Source organism: Melospiza melodia, chromosome 4, assembly GCF_035770615.1.
Source record: "Melospiza melodia melodia isolate bMelMel2 chromosome 4, bMelMel2.pri, whole genome shotgun sequence".
Classification (NCBI taxonomy): domain Eukaryota; kingdom Metazoa; phylum Chordata; class Aves; order Passeriformes; family Passerellidae; genus Melospiza; species Melospiza melodia.
In genome coordinates, this window is record NC_086197.1 from 50,856,013 (window position 1) to 50,877,856 (window position 21,844).

The 21,844-nt window shown below is 40.0% G+C and overlaps 1 protein-coding gene across 1 annotated transcript in view; it reads right to left on the reverse strand.

Moving 5' to 3' along the window:
* Window positions 1-11,688: 11,688 nt before the first annotated feature.
* The window catches only part of NUAK1 (NUAK family kinase 1), a 47,110-nt gene continuing 36,954 nt past the window's right edge, over window positions 11,689-21,844 (reverse strand). Inside the window, exons 5-7 of the mRNA XM_063154352.1 lie at window positions 17,271-17,390; window positions 16,835-16,967; window positions 11,689-15,762 (exon numbers count right to left, since the gene is read on the reverse strand). Coding sequence (XP_063010422.1) covers window positions 14,609-15,762; window positions 16,835-16,967; window positions 17,271-17,390 — 1,407 coding nt within the window. The 3' untranslated portion in view covers window positions 11,689-14,608. The remainder of the gene's footprint in view (window positions 15,763-16,834; window positions 16,968-17,270; window positions 17,391-21,844) is intronic.

A 21,844-nucleotide genomic window follows, 5' to 3' on the forward strand; every position in this document is an offset into this window, starting at 1 on the left:
AGGAATTGTTCTGGTGTGTGAATCAACTCTGCTTCCTCTGCCTGACAGAAAAACAGTGCAGCCTTGTATTGCTGATATATGCCATGCTGCACAGGATGTGGTTGATCTCTGCTGCTGCTGCTCCACAGAGATCTGTTTCACAATGTGAGCAGTAACCAGATTAAAATCAACGCTGGAGGTTGTTGTGAACATTAAGGATTAAATAAACTCCAGCATTGTACCATAGTTCCTCATGAATGATTAGATCATCCCGCTGAGAGTGCTACTGTTATACATAAGGCAAATGTCACTGGGTGCCTCATAAATTTAGTATACAAGTACTAAACGTATTAGGTCTGACTCACTACTGTCTCACTTCAGCTTATCCTAGTATAAGGCAGAGGAGTTAAATCAGCATAAATGTGCAGTGAAACACTGGTTCCCTTCTCATTTTAAGGGATCAGCTGTTTCCACTGACTTTCATAACATTGATGCTAAGTAGATTCACAGTTGCTCCACTCCAGCTATGTTAAGTCTCAGCTGTGGTAGACCATGCAGGGGATCAAGTCCTGGGGAAAAATATAGGCTGGTATTTCTGGCATAGAAATGCAACCCCTAATAGTGAAGGCAGGTATAGATTGCAGAAAAAAATAATGTGCTCTGGAGCTGGGCTGACAAAATCAAATTAGCTGATTTAGAAGAAAAAATCAGATTCAAGGCAGATTGGCTTTTGACACAGGATAGCTGCTAAAGCGCAAGTCCAGCACAGAGCTTATTTTGAAGAGGAGCTGCATACATGATCCAAAAGCCAGATTGTCTCCAATTCCATGGCACTCCAGTGAGGGCACTCCTGTCAGCTGCACTGAAACTTTCCTGGGGACAGGGAAGCTGGCACAACACCATCTCAGTGTGTTCCACTGCTCCCTTTCCAAATACAGTGACTTTTCTCTTGATGTTTCAATTTTTTCCATAAAAAGAGTAATTTCCCTCAAAGAGAATTTCCCTCCATCTACTGTTTGGCAGGGAGGAAATAAAAGTCTTGTGGCTCAAAAACGTTGTTGGGAAAATCTTTACAATCATATGCCATTGACAACAGCAGCAATAATGGAAAGAATGCAGCCTATGAAGCTCCCTGGTCCCTGACTTTCTCGCTGAAGGATTATTCCCTGCAATCCCCCTCAGTACATGTTGTCCAAGGTTTTTTTTTTAATAAGGTTGATTAATTTCCTCGGGAAATTTTTCTGCAGTCTGACAGGTCTCATTAGCATTCCACCCAGCCTAAATTTTGCTTTACCAGATTTTGTCTCAAACTATTTCCCTCTTTCCTTTGTGTATTATACATCTTTCAAATATTTGTAGGCAGTTATCATATCCCCCTTTTTAGCTGTCTGTCAGCCAAGTTAAACATAATTACCTTTTTTAATCTTTCTCTATAAATCTATCTTGCTTTCTTGAAATCCAGTCCCCTTCTCCTACTTACGTGTCTTTTTGGTATGATGAAGCTACATATTTTGTGGTTACTTTTCACATGCTATCACTGATACAAGAAGGAAGAGGCATCAGAAAATCAGACAGTAGGTCAGGTATGGTTTCTAGTCCAGGTCAATTATTTTGGTTTTTGTACACAGGCCACGCTCCACTGTCAAATAATTGAGGATTTCCTTTGAATTTTTCTATCAGTCAATATTCACAAAATTCAAACACTGTAAAGTAAGTTAAAAGCAAATTGTTGTAAGATATTAATTAGGTATTTTGTGCACATTCTATGGGTAGACTTGGAACAGTAGAACACTGCTGGAAAATAAATTTAATTGTCATGACAATGTGTTAAATGATGTGGAAAAAATTACGTTTTTTTCCCCAAAAACAATTAGAAAATATTATCCAGGAATTTTGAGGGGGTTTTTTGTTTGTTTGGCACTAGTGAAACAAGTGTTCCAATGTTCCAGCACACATTCCCTAAGCATTTGCTACAGGAGGCCAAAACCTCATTTTTCAGATCTATGTAAACAACAAGGAAGCATTTCCCATCATATGCATACCACAGGACTCTATGGAAGCCTAACCAGAGCATTGTTTTGCACTTACTGATTCTGGACAGTGGCAGTTTCTATTTACTCATTCAGTCATTATTTATACATCTATATATATGTGTGTGTGTATATGTATATGCATATATGCATATGTATATGTATGTATGTATATATGTATGTATGCAACCTTTGGGAAGAAAGAGACGGGATTAAATGCACACAGCAAATATGAACTGAGATCAAAAGACTTCAGGGACTTAATAGCACTTTAATTTCAGCTAGGCTCCAGAGGTACATTATCAAAATGCTGAAGAAATTCCTCCATATGGAGATTTTAAAGATGAACTGCTGCCAGATCTTGCTTTGCTCACTTCTCAAGGTGATTCTGAAAACCTCAACTTCATGTATTACTAATAAATGGCTAAAACAATTTCCCAAGGAATGCAATAGATTCTTCATCCACTGGAATGCTTGTATCAAGGCTGGTTAATTTTTAAAAGATAAGTTGTAGTTTAAACAGACACAGGTAATACCTGGTAAATCTGTACAACTTCCGTTTAGCAAAATGAACAAATTAGAATATAATCCCTTGTCTGCCCTTAAGCATATACTAACACCTCCTTCCTCTGTTGTCTACCTGCAGATTTATAGATTTTCACTTCGGTTCCCTCAAATACCATAGCTATGACAAGAAGTCTAAAGAGGCATCCTACTTGTCAAAACGCCTTCAGGGAAATTAGCAACTGAAGCAGGAAAATTCCTGCTGGAAGAAAATCCCCTGAAGCAGGGATAGAAGCATGCTCAAATGTAGGCCTCCTTCAATATTAATATCCTTCCTGTGGGCAGATGTCTTTGTTCTTCAGGCCTCTTATGTACAAATTCTCAAGTCTCCTCTAAATATAATTGCAGAATGACTGATCCACATGGCTGCTTGAAGTTTTTGGTATTTTGAAATTTCTATTAAGTGCTCTAATTATAAATTGAAGGGAAGCTGGGGAAAAAATTCTTTTTTTCAGTGTCTTATAGTGTTTTCACAACTTTTCCTATGAAAATGTTTCTGTACCCAAAATCACTGAGACAGTGATTGTGTTATGTAGGTCTCCAGCTTCTCTGGTTTAGCTTACAGTAAATTCATAAGGAATTCAATTGTGGAAAAGCTGAGAGAAAGATCCAAGTCCAAGCAAATGAAAATTAAAAGACAGAGAGCTGCTTTTGTTATAACAATAGCTCAAAATTTCCTGAGCTGCAGATTTTGCTCACTGACAAGCCAAAATCCTTGCTGATTTTCATTTCGTTTGCTGATGATGGTACTTTTGCAAGATCTCCCTACAGTCATCATGAAAGTGGAACAAAAGGCCTGAAAGCCACCATGAGACATCTGACATGAGTAATCATGACATCAGTGATCAGAGTTGTGCTCAGTGAAGAACTGTGGGATACATGCACATTAAAATGGCATAGCTGTGAACATGTTGTACTCCCACAAGGTATTGCAGTGTGCCCCACACAGACAGCAGCAATCAAACAGTATGAGAGATGCAGCCTGCAGCTTGATTTTTTAGTTCATATTTTTTAAAATAAAAAAAAACATTACTTGTTTTTACTTATTGGAAGAAAGCCGGATGAGCAGCCAGGAGCAGACGCTCAACTGAGTGAAGTCCACCTGGATGCAGCAGGCAAGGCAGAGCCTGCAAACTCTGCAGGTTAGTGAAGGTCTGAGGCACACGAAGTGACTCTCCCTTCTTTGTCAGCAAGCAGGAGAGATTTTGTTCAGCCTGACATGGATTCCCAGCACAGAAACCAACTGCTCCAGTCCCCGCAGCCACTCCTTCCTTCCTGAGCTTGGTTATCTACTTTTAAAGCAAATTGTCTGTGCCAGCAGGAGGTGTGAATTAGCCTTATCTAAGGGGAAGGAACTTTGGGTTGGGATGACCAGTTAAGAATCAGTCTCTGATGTTGTCTCTGCAAATCCACAAATCAAATTAGCTTGAACAAACTGGAGGGAAACACATGGTCCAGGCACCCTGGCCTTTGAGTAGCAATGAGCAGCAGCAGGCTATGCTTCAAGGGGAAAAAACCAAAACAGGGATGAAAGTGGGCACAAAAACACCCTTCAGGGGATCCCTGAAGTAATGCAGCTCATGGTGTGTGTGGTGCAGAGGATATTTGCAAGGGACAACACAACAGGGATCCTGGAGTTTCCTGGGTGTGATGACACTTTTGGAGCAAGGTGTGAGTTTGCAGGGAGGCTGCTGCAGATGTGCCCAGCCTGTGCTGGTGCTAGAAGTGCTACATAGCCCAAGGGGTGTCAGGGAAACACAGTACAAAAAGAGGTGGGGAAAGACTCCTTACAATATCTATTTGCTTTGAGCTTTGACTTTGCATCTTCTTTCCTTCAAAGACTGTTCACTTTGTTCTGGTACTTAAAAAGAAATCAAGCGGGTTAAAGGTCAGCTTTATTATTTTCTTGGGTTTTTAAAGAAGTTTAAACCACAGCCTAAGGAGCTACCTATGCCATTTGGGAAAGAAAAATCAGCACATAAAGCCAGTCATTTTAGGCATCCACTACAGCAGGGAAGATTTTATGGGCTACAAAATCAAATATAACAGTGACCCTGGATGTACTGAAACAGCCTCTTCAGTTTTTGTCTCCATTACTAAACTTGCTGATTTAATTCCTTCTGAATCCATAATTATATAAAAGAAGATCAAAAATGTTCATTCCTTATGCAATAACTCCTATAATGATTCTACCAAAAATGGGGAAATACTCTTCTGGGTATAGGACAGGCTTATGAGGGGCTATCTGTAGAAAAAGAAAAATAACCTCTCTAGGGGTTTTGCCAGTAACTTGAAAAAGAGTAGAGCTAGGCTTATGCTGACTGTTTTTGAAAATTTCAGCTTTGATTTGTTAATGACCATTTGTATGACAGAGTACTGCAAGCCATTTATCTGCAGAAATAAATACTCAAAATAGAAGAAGAAAACAGGACACAGCCAGGTAAGCTGTGGTTTGTACCAAAGCTTCATATTTGCAGAAAGACAGATATATAATATTGCTCAGTTTTTTCAGGAAAACCTACTGAAGCATTTTTCAGGAAAAACTACTGAAGCATTTTTGCCAACCTTTTTGAGTTCATATTAAAAAATAATACTGAAAAGTGACCTTTGGGGATTTTCCTGGGTAGCATTTCACTGTCAGATAGAAAGCCATGGCCCTGAGTCAGCAAGGAACAGGCAGACCTACCTTTAAACATGCAAAACTTTTATTTATAGGAGTAATTTAGTGAATCAGGTTTATAGGAGAGAGAAAAGGGGGAAAATTTTAATAAAATTTTCTAAACTAAAGGCTAAACTAAAGGAAATCCTGGCAAAGTTACATTTGAAATGTAACATGGGCCCTCTCCCTACCCTCCTTTTAAAATGAATTCATTAGCTGCAGCAAAACTCTTCCTAATAAAAGTGGTAGTACTTTGTGGGAAGACAGACTTAACACGGTTGCTTACCAACACGGTGGTAGAGTCACGTTATGATGGAGTATGAAATCCAAGTAAAGCCTCCAGATATCAATAGAGAACAGATAAATGGATATTTCCTCTGCTAACACCTAGCTGAATTCATAGTTTCCTGAATGCTGACAGGCACCACTCAAAGAAGCAATCACCAAGACCTGCAAGGCAGAAGAGTGCCTACACTTGCTGTGTCCTCATAGGAACCACTCATTCTCTAAAAATCAAACCTCCCCAGGATGCCTCAAGTGGGACACTCAGGAACCATGATGGCTAAAGCTGTTACAAAACCTCTAGCCTGAAGCTGCAATGAATTAGTTCAACACAAAAAGAGATATTTCTAACAAAACCTTGCCTGTTCTCATGAAAGACAATTTTGTAATCACTGGTAAGAAGATCACTTTTTTTATTTTTTCTAGTTCTTCCTCACCTCTTGAAACAAGCTGAAATGACCTTTCAACAACAGTTTGTTTCTTCGTGGCTTGATCTGAACAAAGGCTTTGTATTCACATGCATGTGAAGGAGAGTATGGATGGTTTAGTGGTGAAAACCCAAATCTCTCCTTTGAGCTTTGCAGGCTTTCTACTGTCCTCTCAAAAACCAGTCAACCAAGTGTTTGTGTGTGTTAAGGACTGTATATACCAGGGCAGGGGGCTAAATTATTCTACGGCCTTCTGATGCTCCCAACACACTTTCATTTAGTGGGCAGTTTGTCAGTATGGCCTCGCAGTATTTCTGGGAATTTGGCACTAGACATGGAATGTTCATGCAGGCAGTGTGGACAAGTTTTGACTGGTCAAAACTGATGTCACTTTTGTTCCATTCCTCAAACTGACTTGAGCTTAGCTTCTATAATTGGAGGACATCAGCTTTTGACCGAGGCTTCTCGAGAAGGAAAGGTTTGAAGGGAGAAGGCAGATAAACTAATGCAGGAATTCCTGTCTCAGTAGTACCAGCTTTGGCAGAAGAAAAGCCAGATAACTTTGTGGTGGAACAGTACAGCTTTAATTAAGGTTTAGTGAGTGTGTTGACAAATAAAGCTTTTCTGCTGTTTGAAGCAATCAGGTCTGCACGTGTGTTTTCTGAAATATTTTTAGAGACGCCCTTTGTGGCTAGGGTGCTTTTGCAGGTGTTTGGGAGCATGTTGATGTCAGAGGGGAAAATATGCAAATCTTCCTTTGTTTGCATGGCAGAACTTCAACAAAACTGTCCCTGCCAGCCCCATTAAAGTGCATTAAGGGCTCTGATCCCTCTCTCACGCTAAAGTTGCCTTTGTCCCAGGGTTCCTGGGTGGGGCTCTAAGGGCTCTCCCTCAGCATGTCAGCCAGCAGGATCCCATTCTCACTGCAACTGTGATCCCACGGCAAATGGTGACAAGGGACAAATCTGCATCTATTGCGAGCAAACCTAACTACTTGTCCTTGCCCTGGGAAAAGAAATAAGGGAGGGTCCAGTAAATCTGCCCCAATTTCAGCTTGGAACACTAGGAGGAAATTAATTTATTCACTCGTATCCAGTGCAAGAGAAGGTTGTTCCTCTCTTCTCTCACCAAGAAAAAATGTTGCCCTTACTCTGCCATGTTTTCTGTAATCGTCAATAGTTTTGTTTGTTCCAGAGTTACCTAAGTCATTGCTAGATCAGGATAATAATTTTGAACTTTTCAGAAAGCAACATTCTGGCTCTAGTAAAAACCAACTGCAGTTACTTCTTCATATGCCACGTAATGTTGTTCACGTGCTACTCATCTGGGCTTCTCTATTAATGTCAAAATAGGACAATTTCCATCCCCATTCAGACTAGTCTGGTGGGATACCCTGGGATAAGACGACACTAGAAATTTGACTAAAGCATCATTTCCCTTAGGAAAGGACAGATTTATTGAACTGTAACACTCAAGTTCTGGGATATTGAAAGCTTTGCAAGTGTCTTGTTTTTCCAAGGGGCTGAAGCTTCCTGTCTTCTATGCAGTACTTGCAGTCATACACTCATGAGAAATTAAAAACATTTTGATTTCCTAAAAAAAAATCACACTAAATGATAAAATTCCTATTCAGCTGAAGAATTGTACAATTTCCCCAAAATTTTACAATGCCCTGGGGTGTCAATATTTTGAAAGACTCCAAAGAGTTAAGGAAAGACTCAAGATTTCTGAGTAGCTCTGTTTTGAAATGTCCAGCCTGAGGTCCCATGTGTCCAGCACATGGGACCACCGCTCAGCCTGAAGTCACAGAGAGTTGATGGTGGCCATCAGTTTCAAAAATTCAGGTGTAGGCAGCTGAAATTGGTTTCTCAGAAACAGGTATTTCTAACGCTTCTTTTGAAAGTACAAAGTACAAGTCCTCATATGGAGAGATCAAATCATGAGCACGTGTGGCTGGAAGCCATTCCCACTCAATCCAGTCACAGTTTCACAATGCTTGGAATTTGGTTTTTAAGGCTGGATGCTTGTCCATGTTGGGTCACCATCAGTTTGCACCATCTGGGGATACTTGACTGTTACCCATTGCCTCTTTCCACCCTGACACAATTTTGTCCTGTGAATGCAAGGGTCTTAACTGCCTTGGGGTTTCTAAGGGCTGGAGCTAACTGAACATTCCTTGTGGCACACAGTTGCATGGGAATTTAGCAAAGATCTCTTCTCAGGCAGCAGATCCCTTGTCTCAAGAAATCTTCTGATTAAATCATCAAGCTATGGGACGTGCAGCTAAAGAGAACAACAGAGTTTGAAGGAACATTTAAAGAAATATTTTTTACAATTCCCAGGGCAGCTGGGATGATGACACACACTCTGGTCCTAGCATTCTTGCCTGGCAAGCGAGGGCTAGGGCTTTATATGTAAATAAAAATATATATTTACATATTTCCTAACATCTGTTATGAATTTGTTTTCCCTTAGGTTCTATTTAAAGTATGTCTTGTCCTGTTATCTCTGAGGCTGAAATTTGGAAGGGTTTCTTAATAAACTATATGTACTGCAGAGCCACAAGAAATATTCTCCCTCCTCCACAGCTTTTCAGACAGTCCTTCTACAGTTATTTTTTTCTCATATTTCTAAATGCATTAGCATCTCCCCAGCCTATGAAAGGAGAACAGTTTTCTTAGTGGATTCCTGCTGGGAAGGGTATAATCTCACCACTAACTTCCAGGGATTTATATTGGGTCAGTCTATCCCATTTGTCCTGGTAGCCCAGCTTTGTAATTGTCCTGCAGCTTGGTGCCTGTTTCAGAGAGCTCCCTGCTCTTAGCTCAGTGTTCCATCCACCGTTTCTGCATCCTGGAAGAAAAGCTGCCTGCTGCAAAGGACCAGTGCTGGAGCTACCACTGCAGAGATGGATCTCAATGGCCTCTGAGACCAAATGATGCCACAGCCAGGGTTAGAGCTGCAGAAAGACCTTGGGAATAAAGTTCAACCCACTGTCCTGACAGGAGATTTATGCAGCCTGTGGAGCAAGGCTAAACAGGACAGCAAGCAGGATTTGGACTATGTGAGAGAGAGACACACTTTATTTGTGTTAAGTAAATAGGATAAAGTGAAAGGGGAAAAGGCAAAAAAGAAAATGTCAAGGCGGGTCGATGCCAACATTCCCACATGGTCTCTGACAGTAAAGGCTTCAGTGCAGGGTGCTTATTGTGTGACAGATTGGGTATTGATTTTCAGAGGTGCTCCCTGCCAAAAAACACCTGAGTTCACACTAGCAGTCAAGATGCTTTGCTGAATGAAGAAGTCGGGTGATATCCTGACCCAGAAGTGCACCTATAGCCAGCACCCACAGCTGATTTCCTTATTTTGATAGCAGTCACCTACCTAACTCCTTTGTGGCCCTGGACCTGGTGCAAAACTCAGTGTGAACTTGAGCTGATATGAGGAGTCTTCTGGAGATTCATAGAATTGTTTTGTAAAATGCTTTTCCAAGGAACAATTAAGCATTAGTACAAATAAATATCGTTTCCTTAAAAATTCAAGGCTCTGTATGGCCAGATGACACACAAATCAAAGGGTTTTCTGCACTGATAAAATTCCAGGAAATATAGGGCGGAGAGTAAGGAATAGAGATAGCCAGAAACAAAAATGCTCAGATCATCTATCCAAAAAAGTTGCTTCTCCAGCCAAATTACTCAATCTTTTATGAGAAAGATGTCTTGATTTGAAAGGGAGGAAAAAACAGTTCCACCAGACAATAAAAAAAGGCTCCAGTTGAATTCTAAATACCAAAAATGGCAGTGGAAACCCAGCTTGTTCTCTGTTGTGGTAAAACTTTCAGTTGAAACCCTGAAATGAGTAACCCTCGAACAGGTACCAGAGACCTTGGGCTGATGCTAGCAAAAATCGGAGTTTCTATAACTCTGTTTCCACAAAAGCATTCCTGCAGATTCGTCTCCAGAAGCAGCTCATTAAAATGAGCTGTGAATCACAGAGATAAATGTCGAATCAAACTGATAAGCTTCTTATATATACCAAATTTACATGAGTATCAGATATCTCCCTTCATTAGGCTGGTTACAACCTACCCTGTAGCTATAACTGAGGCTCTGCTGTTGCAAAATTTTACTGTACATGCTTATGGAGTCAATAACAAATTCATCTGCAGATTCATTTGTCTGAGTAACTAAAAATGCTCCTCTCTTGTTTCCTTGCTCCTGCCTTGCCCAAACCATAAAACCCAACAATTTCTGAGAACCACTGGAATGCCTATGCAGTAAACATAAAGGAAGACTAGGTCTGTCTACAGATTTACTATGTAACTTCAGCTAAGGCATATTGCTCTGCACTTATCTTCTGTAATAAATAGGAAAATTAAAACTCTGAGCTCCCACCCCACCCTAGAGCTGTGCAATCAGAGCTGTACAAACATGTACATAATTACACCTCAGAGCTTGCCACAAATATGCATCATGCCCAGCCATCCAGAACTTTCTAAAAGTAATTATTTTTAAAATTAAACAAATAGTTTGCCCTCAGCTTCACTTTTTAACTAGTGTGTTAAAAAGAAAAAAGAAGTTGTTTCATAATTGCTGTTACAGAAGAGACTTGCAGTATATTTTCCACCACCAGCACAATTAGACCTTATTCACCTCAGGTGCAAGAACAGGCATGCTGACTTTGACTATACACCTCATAATTCCTGACTCAATTAGGACACAGCAGATAATCATTCCTTTTGTAATGTATTAACGTCTGCCTACCCTTCTGTATTATTGGCTTCTTCCCTTTATTCCCACTGGGTTTTAAGTGGTTATAATCTAGCAGCTACAGCCACGGCTTCTTGTTTTAAAAAGCTCAAGAGAGATAAAATGAATTAGAACAATTAAAGCCTTTTTCTTTTTTCATAATATCCATACCTTGGATCCTAATCCAAACTGCCTATAATTAAAAAAAAGCAGAATATACACCACAGGTATCTTGGCTGGCTGCATCAAGGGTGCTTAATGGTGTCTTGCTCAGAGCCAATACAAAGACATTGCCAACCATTTCCTTTATTTTAACAAGTCCCCAGCACACACAGCATACCTAACATCCAGCTTCCCTTATGATGTCCATTTGTTTTCCAAGAAAAACAATCTAAAGCCTTCTAGTGATCGCAGAGATTCCAAAAAAAGAAAACTGACTCCCCTTTTTACCCTCTCACTAGCTGATTATTCCGTCTGTTCCAAGCCATCTGACCAAATTCAACACACACTCGACAGCAGTGAATGGCCATCAGTCTTTTTTGATCAAATTACTGCTCAAACCCCCTAAATTTTACCAACAAAAACATTGTCAATAAACTGTTCCTTCCCAGATGGGGAGGAGAAAGGACCATGACCATCTGTCTCTGAGCTACAAATGAATTGTGCTCTGTCTGCTCAGCCAGTTCTGTCTCACCTACAGCCCACCTGGCCCACAAACCTCATTTATTTTCAACAGAAAACACCCGGCCGACTGTTCTCCACCAAACTTTTCTAGAGCTGAAAGCTCTGTGTGCTTTGCAGTGCCAAATACTTCAGAGAAAGGGAGTCTCTGTGGCCACCCACATTATATTCAAATGCACAAATGAGCCAAGGAGGTTTGCATAAACAACTTGGTACAAAGTGCTGAGATGCTGCTGTATTTCTGCATGACAAGTTCATTACCATTTGGCATTGTCTCATGATGTACAGTGAAAAATAAAAGGGAGACAGAGAGACAGTTCACAGTTACAGTAATTTCATTTTATTTAATAAAAACCAGTATCAGATTAAAAATACAAACACTTCGGGTGATTATCCAGCGTTTTTCCCTGTGTGCCTCGAAGAGCTCAAACCAACCAAGGATTGGGAGAAAAAACCAAAAAAAACCCCAAAAAATAACACCAAACAATTTTGGCTGGAGCTGTAAAATAATGTTGCACCAATTAAATTACACCAAATATATTATTATAACTTTGAAATGTCTTTCAGACCAATAAATAAAAAAAGACAAATTCAAATAAAAAAGTTGACTTTGTATTACAAAAAAAAATTAAATAAGAATCACAACACTAATAGTAACAATGTGCAGTCAAGTTTTTTTCTTCTCTTCTAGGAATGATAACATGCCAGTAAACATGTAACATGCCAGTAACATGCCAGTAAATCCCTACATAACATTTCCAGTTTGGCAGCAAGCAGTCACTCACTCGTTCACATTTGTACACAAGGAAGCAGGCCTGGGCAAAAGCCTCGGAGATAGGAGCCTTCAGGGTGCTCCTCACTTCCCTACCACAGCCAGCTGAGCTCCCTTCCTTTCATCCTGAAATCTCTGTAACTCCACTCAAAGTTTAGTGCTAGATGTGCATGGAAGGCGTGATGCACTGGACAGCACTGCACGGGAGAGCACTGACTCACACCAGCTGAGGATGCAGCTCTTACATCCCAGGGCATGAGTTAAAAGCCGTGGCTGCAAGGCACATCCACCTTTTTTTCAGAAAGGCCATGGAGGCTATGTTGAGTCGTTTTAAAATGCACCACAGCAAACCTGTTAAATCAACACACTGCAAAATGGTGCTGGTTTGGGATGGGTAAAAGAGCACATGCAGGGCTTGTGAGAGAAGATGAGATGTCTGAATATCATACAGAGAGGTACACATCTGTGACCTGCAGTTGCCCTTCCTGAGCAAATGACAGTGGGCCAGATTTCACTTAACCACCTGAGAGTACATCTCTCAGAGATTGAGACGCCGTTTGAGATTGGTATTGACGCCGTTTATTTCAGAGTCAAATTTGGTCCAGTGTAAGTGGATAAGTAAAAGGTAAAGGTTCTCCACAGATTAAGTGATTTAGGAAACTCAAGCTGGTTCATCTTTATGCTAGGTAACCCACTTGATTTTTAGGAGGACTTAAGTAGACTTAAGTACCATGACACACTGAATAAGAGGAATCTGCAAATGAAATTGCTCCTGGTCCCAGATGCCATCGATATATGGACTTATCCCCAATTCCCAAGGAATCCCCAGAGGAACTCTATTCAGTTTCTGCACCATCTCTACAATTTGGGACACAGTGGGTCAAACTCTACTTACAGTTCCATTTACAGGGCAGGAGTGAGATCAGAACTTGTCCCATGCCCCCCTGCTCTGGGTATGAGTGTGGATACAAGTTTTGCAGCTGTGGATCATTTGACATCATCAGCTGAAACCTGTGATTTAATCACACGAATGCACCTCCAAGAAAGCCAGGGGCTATGTGCTTATGGAAATGAGACTGAAATGGGCCTGAAGATTCCAGTTTGCCCAGGCCTGTCGAACACACAGTGCCTTTCTGACATAGGCTTACATTCAGGTAATCCAGTAGACCCATATGGTACCTTTATGGGAGTTGAAGCCTAAGGTCTGGATGGCTGGATATGTCTGAGAACACAAATGCATATCCTTTTTTTTTTTCAAACTAGTATCATTGCACACTCAGTATCAGCTACACTAGATAGAGGCAGCCCCACAACTTTATGCTAACTCTGTTATTAAATCTACCATTATAATTTCATCATTCAATTCTTTCTGCTCTGTTAACACCAACCTAAACACATTTTCATTTGTAGAAAGGCATCTTCCCATTAACTTTCTGACCTCTATCCATTTCCTACATTCTACAACCTTTTTGTTACCTAACATTCTGGTTGCAAACTACCGTCACCCCCAAATTCTACAAGGTAGCAGCAAGGTGGCACAATTTGCTGATAGTGACTGAACTCTAGACTGGAGGGTCAGTTAACCCTTGGCACCCTTTGTCAGATCCATCTTTTTCTGGGCATTCATCTAGCTGGCCATTTCGAAAGAGTCACAGATTGAACATATGGATTGAAATGCCTTAAAAGGTCATTTAGCTGCTGATAACATCCATTCCTTCCAGTTGCCATTATCATTTCTGTGGCTCTGTTTTTGCTGCTAGTTGGAAACAATTTTAGAACTTTCTACCCACTGAAGAGCAATGGGTCTGGTCACTGTGGAAGGTCTAGATATGAATGCCTGCTCCATTGCTTGTCCACAACCACCTAATGAGGTTTTTCTTGGGCAAGTCTCTCAAATTATCTTAGAACATGTTCAGAACCTCTCAAGTCACTCTGCTGGAAGGGACCATGATGACCACTTCGCCTGATGTCCTGCATAATGCAAGCCAAAGATTCCCACTGAGCACAGTACCCAGACAAATAACCTCAGAGGGAAATAAAGCCTCTTGTTCTAAAAGGCATCCAAATCTGACTTAAAGAATTCAGCTCATCTCTTCAATAAACTTATCTAATATTAATTACAAACCTCTCAAAACATGTGTCTCTCACTTCCAGTTTTAACTCTGTCTAGCTTTGACTTTGAGCCATCAAGTCTTGATGCTTTTGTCTGCTAGCTCCTGATGTGCTTTCATCACAGATACAAAGACCAAAGGTTTTTCTCTGGTCAGGTAGGTAATATTTTGAGGACATAAAATTAGAGAAGTGTGAGATGGCTTTGGGGTAACTTTACTTGGAGTTCAGCTAAGTAGGTACAGTCAGCTCCTTTGAATCAAAACCTACCATTGTCAGCAAATCAGTGACCTGGCTTACTCCATCATAAAGGTACACAAATAACTCCCTTCCCTCCCTTTTCCATCTTCCCTCTGCTAGTTGAGCTTGTTGCAGATCTCTAGGGCTTTCTTGTAGACCTGAGTCACATCATCCATGTCTGTGAGAAGAGAAAAACTGCTGTCCCCCAGACGGTTGCGGTAACGCTTTAGATACTGTGGCCGTGGGCGGTTCTGAAGTCCTTCAAAGTTTTGGATCTGGAGGAAATTTTCAGCAGAGACACAACTCCGTATTCTCTGCCTGTTTGGCCTGTTCTCTTGCAAATCCAGCAAATCAAATGAGTCACTGGACAAAATACTGTCATCACTAATTACGCTGGAAGGGCGACTGTAACTTCGAGGTAATGTGTCCCCAGGCAAGACCATTTCTTCCATGGCCTCCAGCGTTGGTGTGTCAGAGCTAATCAAAGCAGGTTCAATGCTGTTGGTAGAATACTTGCTGTTATGTTTCAAGATGCCCTTACGCCTGCAGGAATGGCTGTAAGACCCATTTCTGGATGGCTCTGTGACCCCTGGAGAAGTGTCACTGTTTACTGTCTCATCATTATTGTCCAAGAGTTCAGAAGATTCACTTCTTTCTGGAGAGGAGTAATAGCCAGACTCCCTCTGCTGAGTTTTCTTTAAGATTCCTTTTTTTGGCATTAGTGAAGACTGCTTAGTGCCATATTTGCCAGCTACTTCTCCCTCAACAACACTTTTAATGGCCACACCAGTCCTACACAACTCTTGCTCCATCTTAAAAGCAGAGGGTAACACTGGGCTGACAACTCCTTCAATGAAACCTGCACTGTGAGAGCGATGTTCACTGTTGCTCCTTTTCTTCAGGATGCCTTTAGGTCTCTTGGAGGTTGGTTTGGCTGCATTTTCAGCTCCTCCTTCCTGGATGGACTGTGAAATGTCATTTTCCTTTTTTGATTTTTTCAGAGACCTTTGTCTCTCTAGTGTGACTTCAGGACCTTTGGGCTTAGAAAGGCACTTGATTTTGGTATCAGTCTCTGGTTGGAGGCCAGTAGAACGGTGATGCCAATCAATGAACCTTGCCAGCAGTGGGGACTCGGAGTCCCTCATGGCATCACAGTCACAGACACTGCTCTTGTAGCCCCAGTTAACCCACCAGTGGTTGGCAATATCTTCAATGGTTGCTCGGCGTTCAGGGTTCACCATCAGCATCCACCTGATAAGACCACGAGCATCTATGGGTGAAGAATGGCATGTAACATTTTTAGAACATGGGCATTCTTAGGTTTGTCAGTTTAAATTGAAAGTGTGAAGACAATCAAATGAGCAAAAATAATGCTCCATACTACAGAGAAAGTGAAAAGGAACAAGGCTTTGACTGTCAGTCAATGATGGAAAATGCCTCTGAGCACTATTTTATCAGAAGAATATGATTCACTCTGGAAAATGTACTCTGGGCTATCCAATAAATTAATGTTTATACTGTATTAGATAGGTAATAGTTCCATATTACTGAAGGAAGTCACCAACCTATTGATTCTAATGACAAAACTTAGAGGAAAATAAAACAAAATTGGGGTATTTTAAATTATCTACACATTATTGCTTCTGTATTTACTTTTTCCATGAACAATGTAGTCTTCTGTGTATTGTAAAGCTTTATTTCCATATAGAGAGAGAGAAGACAGAAAATTGAAAGGAATGGCAAACAACCAAAACAAGATAAATATTCATTTAAATATAATATTTGGATAGATATTTAAGGCTGGAAGGAGTCATTATAATCCATGAGCCAGACTTAGTTGCTACTCTTCTGTCACATGATTGCTTAATGAGCTATCCTCGACGCCAATGTGAACACAGGGGCATTAATTCAGATTTTGGACTGCCTTCTTTAATAAGAGACTGTGTTGCTCTGACCATTCACCTTCTCGCTGCTTGTGGTAGCCCAAGTGTAGTGAGAGGACTGACCAGTATGTTGGACAAGTTTACAGCTTGTCTGAACAATTCCACTTGCAATAGCTAACAGACCTTCCACTGTCACAGATTTACTTAAAAGAGCCCATTACAGCTCCCCAAGGCAACAAAATCTATCTGCTACAAAACTTAAATTTCAAAAGGGCTTTTGGAAAGTGCTGCACCCAGATGGGAATTTATAGCAGATGAACTCAGTAGGAGAATGAGATTTTTTTCTTTGGGCGTACATCATTCTAAAATGACACTGTAACATGTTGGAAGGGGCCAAACAAAATGTTCCATTCTGAACTGCTGTCAGCTCAGTACGTGGCTCTCCCTCCTTTTTCATACCTGAGGTCTGTGTTGGCTCACGATATTCTCCACTGCTGATCTGCCTGATGAGATTTTTGTGATCAAAGCCATCAAAGGGCATCGTTCCATAAACCAGAGTGTAAAGCAATACACCAAGGGCCCAGCTGTCAACCTGAAATACAGACACAATACGTGTGAAGCCCAGGAAAGTTGATCCCTGCCCTTCTCAATGCCATTAGCACCACAAGAGCAGCATCATGTCCAGCTGCAACTACTGCTGGGCAAAATGGTATCTAACATCTCACTAACCACCCACAGGCAATGTAAACAAAAGTGAAGCAGCTTAAGAACTTCAAATACAGGACAGACCCAAGTGAACTCACATGTACAGTAACATTTGCATTAAGACTCCCTCTCAAGAACATTATCATCAAAGACATCCCCATACCACCACAGAAAAACTGACCCTTCTTACCTCTGGGCCTCTGTAAGGCCGTCCATTAACTATTTCAGGGGAAGCATACAGTGGGCTTCCACAAAAGGTCTGCAGAAACTTGTCTTTATGATAAAGGTTGGAGAGTCCAAAATCAGCAATCTGTAAACAGAATTGCATAAGGCATTTGTAATATTAATGATTTCTTAAAGTAACAAAAAATCCTTTATTAGGAAAGACTTAGCTGTATTTGTTTCTGCCATAGGGAAAACTCAATGTGGGTTTTACTTTTCTCTCTAAAGATCCCTCAGAGAAGAAGGGGCCCCAGGTTAAGGCCTCCTGATTAGGAACAAGGATGCTTTGGGTCCATTCACAGAGGCCACCAACTGTACAATCATCAGCTGGTAATTTTATCCTGGATGAATTGCGTATGCCTGCAAAGACAATCTCATACTGGGAAGCCTGCTGTCCATTGACTGCTCTTCATCTTGTAGAGTCACTAATACAAAAGGAAAGCAAGCAGAAAGTACCACCCTTCTTATCACACTCATGCAAGCCAAAAGCCACGACCTTCAAATTCAACAGGAGGAGGGAGGCAGGAGTGTTGCAGGAAGCTAGAGCATTACTGGAAGAAAGTGATTTTTTAAATCATCTGGAATGTAGCTATGCCTGAACAAGGGGCAAAGCAAGGCAGTCACTCACTCCTCCAGATTCAGGGACATGGGTCTGAGGAATCTGAGCTGTTAAGCCCATGAGATGTCTATCACAAGATGTCTATCATGAGATAACAAACACAAGTCTGGTTCCTAACTGGAAACAACAGGCCAAAATCTGGCTTGCCCAACACAAACAAAACTTCCCTTGGGACTGTTTGGAATAGTGCCAAATATTCCAGAAATATTCCAGAAAAGTGCAGGATCAGGTCCAAATATTTTGTTCACTTCAATTCTCTGTTCTTGTTCTCACAAAACAAAGGCTGAGGACAGCAACACTAAATACTCCCACAACCTCAGCATTTTCTTTGTTTCTCTACACTGTCACTGTCATATTTTCTGAAAAATCTCTTTGCCCAGGATTTTCTCCTGGGAATCTGAGAAGCCTCAGAGATAAATGAAAACAATAATTATCTGATTTGCTTCTCTTGTGTTTTGTTGCTTTGGAATGTGTTTGGACATTGTTTACCAACAGGTGGTTGTTTCATTGGTTTCATGTGAATTGTTTTTACTTAATGACCAATAAGTGCCAAGCTGTGCCAGGACTCTGGAAGAAGTCACGAGTTTTCATTAGTATCTTTTTAGCCTTCTGTCTGTAACCTTTCTGTATTCTTTAGTATAGTTTAGTATAGTTTAGAGTTTAGTATTCTTTAATATAATATAGATAATAAAACAATAAATTAGCCTTCTAAGAACATGGAGTCAGATTTATCATTCCTTCCCTCGTCAGGGGTCCCTGAAAATACAACATTGCACAAGGTAACACATCTCATTTTCATCTTGTTTAAAACCCAAATGCTTCTGCTTCCCAGAGATACTTGTATTACTGCCCACAATCAACATAATGCCTACATAAAAGCCATAAAGCACAGGCATAAAAAAGATATTGTAGATATAAAAGACGGGAATTTTCTCTGGGTTTTCTTCACCTTATTAATGTCTTTTCTCCCAGAAAGAAATTAAATCCTAGGAATTTTCACCAGAGAAAATTCATGAGAACACAAAGTGAGTGGGAAAGAAAAGGACTCGCCAGCACCATCATTCACTCTTGGCTTTTTAAAATGTGTATCATCAATGCCTCTAATACCTGTTGAATTACATTGTTCAGTGAACTCTTGGAAAAGGTTAAGTAAGTCTTTGTCTCTACCACCTCAACTAGTACAGTTACATTGAAAAATGACACAGTTGAGATGAAAACAGGAACACATATATGCTTTGTGAACTGGCAGAAATAGATATATAGTTGTTAGGTACTTTTGCGTTAGAAATACAAACTTTTTATATATCCTTTTTACACAATTTTTAAAGTCACAAGTCAGATATGAGATTTCCTGCTTCACTCTTCCCTATTTTGATATTCTGCTTGTGCAGGTGTTTCACTGACAATCTGTATTCATCCTGATCAAAGAGCAGCTGATTTCTGTTCATTAATTTAAATTCATCTCAACATGTTCATTCATAGATTGAATCCACTCAGTACCTCAGACAGCGTATTATCAACCAACAGCAGAAAATTCAACCCTTAAATACATGCTGTTTGTAAAATCTTCATTGTATGGTTGGAATGTCATTGAAACAGCTGGTGTTGAATTGCAGTCTGCAAACATATTCTCATGGCTCAGATTGCACTTAATTGCCTTAAATTCCACTTTCTTATCAAGTCACCCTGCCTGGCTTGCAGGAAGTTGGTTTTAAGCCTTATGAAGTCTGCCCTGTCAATCAGGGGAAGAATGGGATCATTTCAGTGTTAAAAATTCGTGCTGGTCACTGATTTTTATTTTAGTTCAGGATGCAGCTAAGACAAGGACAAACACTGCACAGTGTGATTCCTTATGAAAATACATTCCCTTAACACCATGGAATGTATAAAATGCATATGGATGTGCATGAATATATATAAAGATATTATATATATTTATATATATATATATATATATATATATATATATACACACACATGCACACATATAGCGATACATGCCATTGTTCACTCTAAGAAACTCTCAGACTTGGGCATTCATGTTTTCATTTTGACCATTCAGGAAAAGAGTATTTATGTTACAATCCACTCCCATGCTCACAGACTGATGTTTATCAGCTTTTCCCATTAAAATTGTCATGCCCCCCCAAAACAAGATTAATAGAAGCCAACATTACTTCATGTTCTTGGCACTTAAATGGAACTAAGTCAAAAAAACTTCCTAAACTGGGAGGAGCAGAAAAGTGGACTTCCATTCCTCTTGCTTCAGGAGTATATGTTTCATATTTATTGATAACTATGTTAAACCAGATGTAAGTTATTGTTGAACCATGGAATGTAAATTCCACGAAGTTCACACTCATGGAAATTGTCAGCTTTATCCCACTTAAGAACCTGTCTCTCTGTAGTGCAGATAGAGAAATAATTACGTCTCTTAAAGCAAATGAAATATATGTGCATTTGTTGAGACTTCCAGCAAAGTAAATCCCAATTCCATACATTTAGTCTGTATATACAAAACCCTCGTGGGTTTTTAGTGGTTAGTCTGATTGGTGTCCCCTTACCAGCCCAAGAGAATGAGCAGTTAGCAGGATTATGTTACTGTTATACTTGCATTGTTCTACTCTTCTGTCACTTTGGGGTTGATCATACGGTTATGTCAAACTCTGCTAGACATCTCTTTTAGCTGCAATTCCCAGCACAGGAACCGTTCTCGTCCCTACTGTGAACAAGGATGTTCAGTCTCACAAGTGTTTAAAGCTCATTTGATTCATTTATGTCTGCTGCATTTAGTTGTTTTCAGTAAAAGTCTGCAGGAAATAGTACTGCATACAAGTCCATAAAAAACCTAGTAATACACCACAGATTGGATCACTTTTTCCTCTCATTGCACTCCATCTCTGGCCTGTGGATATGCAGAAGTCTTCAAAATATGTACTTTTTGTGCTTCCAGACACTGGTGTTTCCTTGTTGCTGTACTCTAACATGACTCTGCTTCCAGAGATTTTTACTCATCATCACAGCTCTTAAAAACAAAACAAACTCCTTCTTATGTCTCCACACTCCTTCATGACCTTCATTTAATTATCTAAAGCTTAAGAATGGTCTCTGAGTTAGTGTAGTAACAAGTAAAATGGCTTGGGACCCTTTTAGGTTAGATAATAATTTCTAATGGATTACTCGTCTTCTTTATTCCCTGTTTTAAAAGTATTATTTAAGCTGCTATACAGGGATCTATTTTTACAACACCATATTTTTTCTTCACATTATTATGACATGTTTTTTAAATCATAATGCATAGATCACTGGCTTCATCAGAAACATGTATTTAATTGCACATTGCACCCAAGAATGAAGAGATTCCTTTAATTTTATCATTCTTAAAATGAAACTACCAATTTTGTGTTTGTAATTCACTTAATGAAATATAAATACTAGGAAAGTACAGATAATACTATCAATCCATTTCTAGAAAATACCTTCCCCTGAGTATTTGAAGCCTTCAGTCAATACCAAATGCCTGCAATTTTTTTCTGCCTGAACAAACCATGTGTAAGTACTCTCAGAATGTGGACCTGATAAATTTCCTCCTAATAAATAATTTACAGTTCCATATGTGTTTCCTTGCCAACGGTTACTGTTTAGTGAAACAAAGAAAAAGTGGGAAGTAAAATTCTGTGCAAGTAACACAGAAACCACAGCAACATATTCAAAACCTCAGCATCAGGGAAATAGTGGCTGTATGTTTACCATCAAGTATTCAAAGCTGACCTTAGTCACAAGATTTAGTAAAAGAGAGCAGAGAGAAAAAGAAAAATCATACCATTATGCATCTCTTGAAGCAATCCAAATTCAAACACTATTGACTGTAAGATGTATGAAATACCAATACCTTCCTGAGTTCAGTCTGTTTTTCAGTTTCA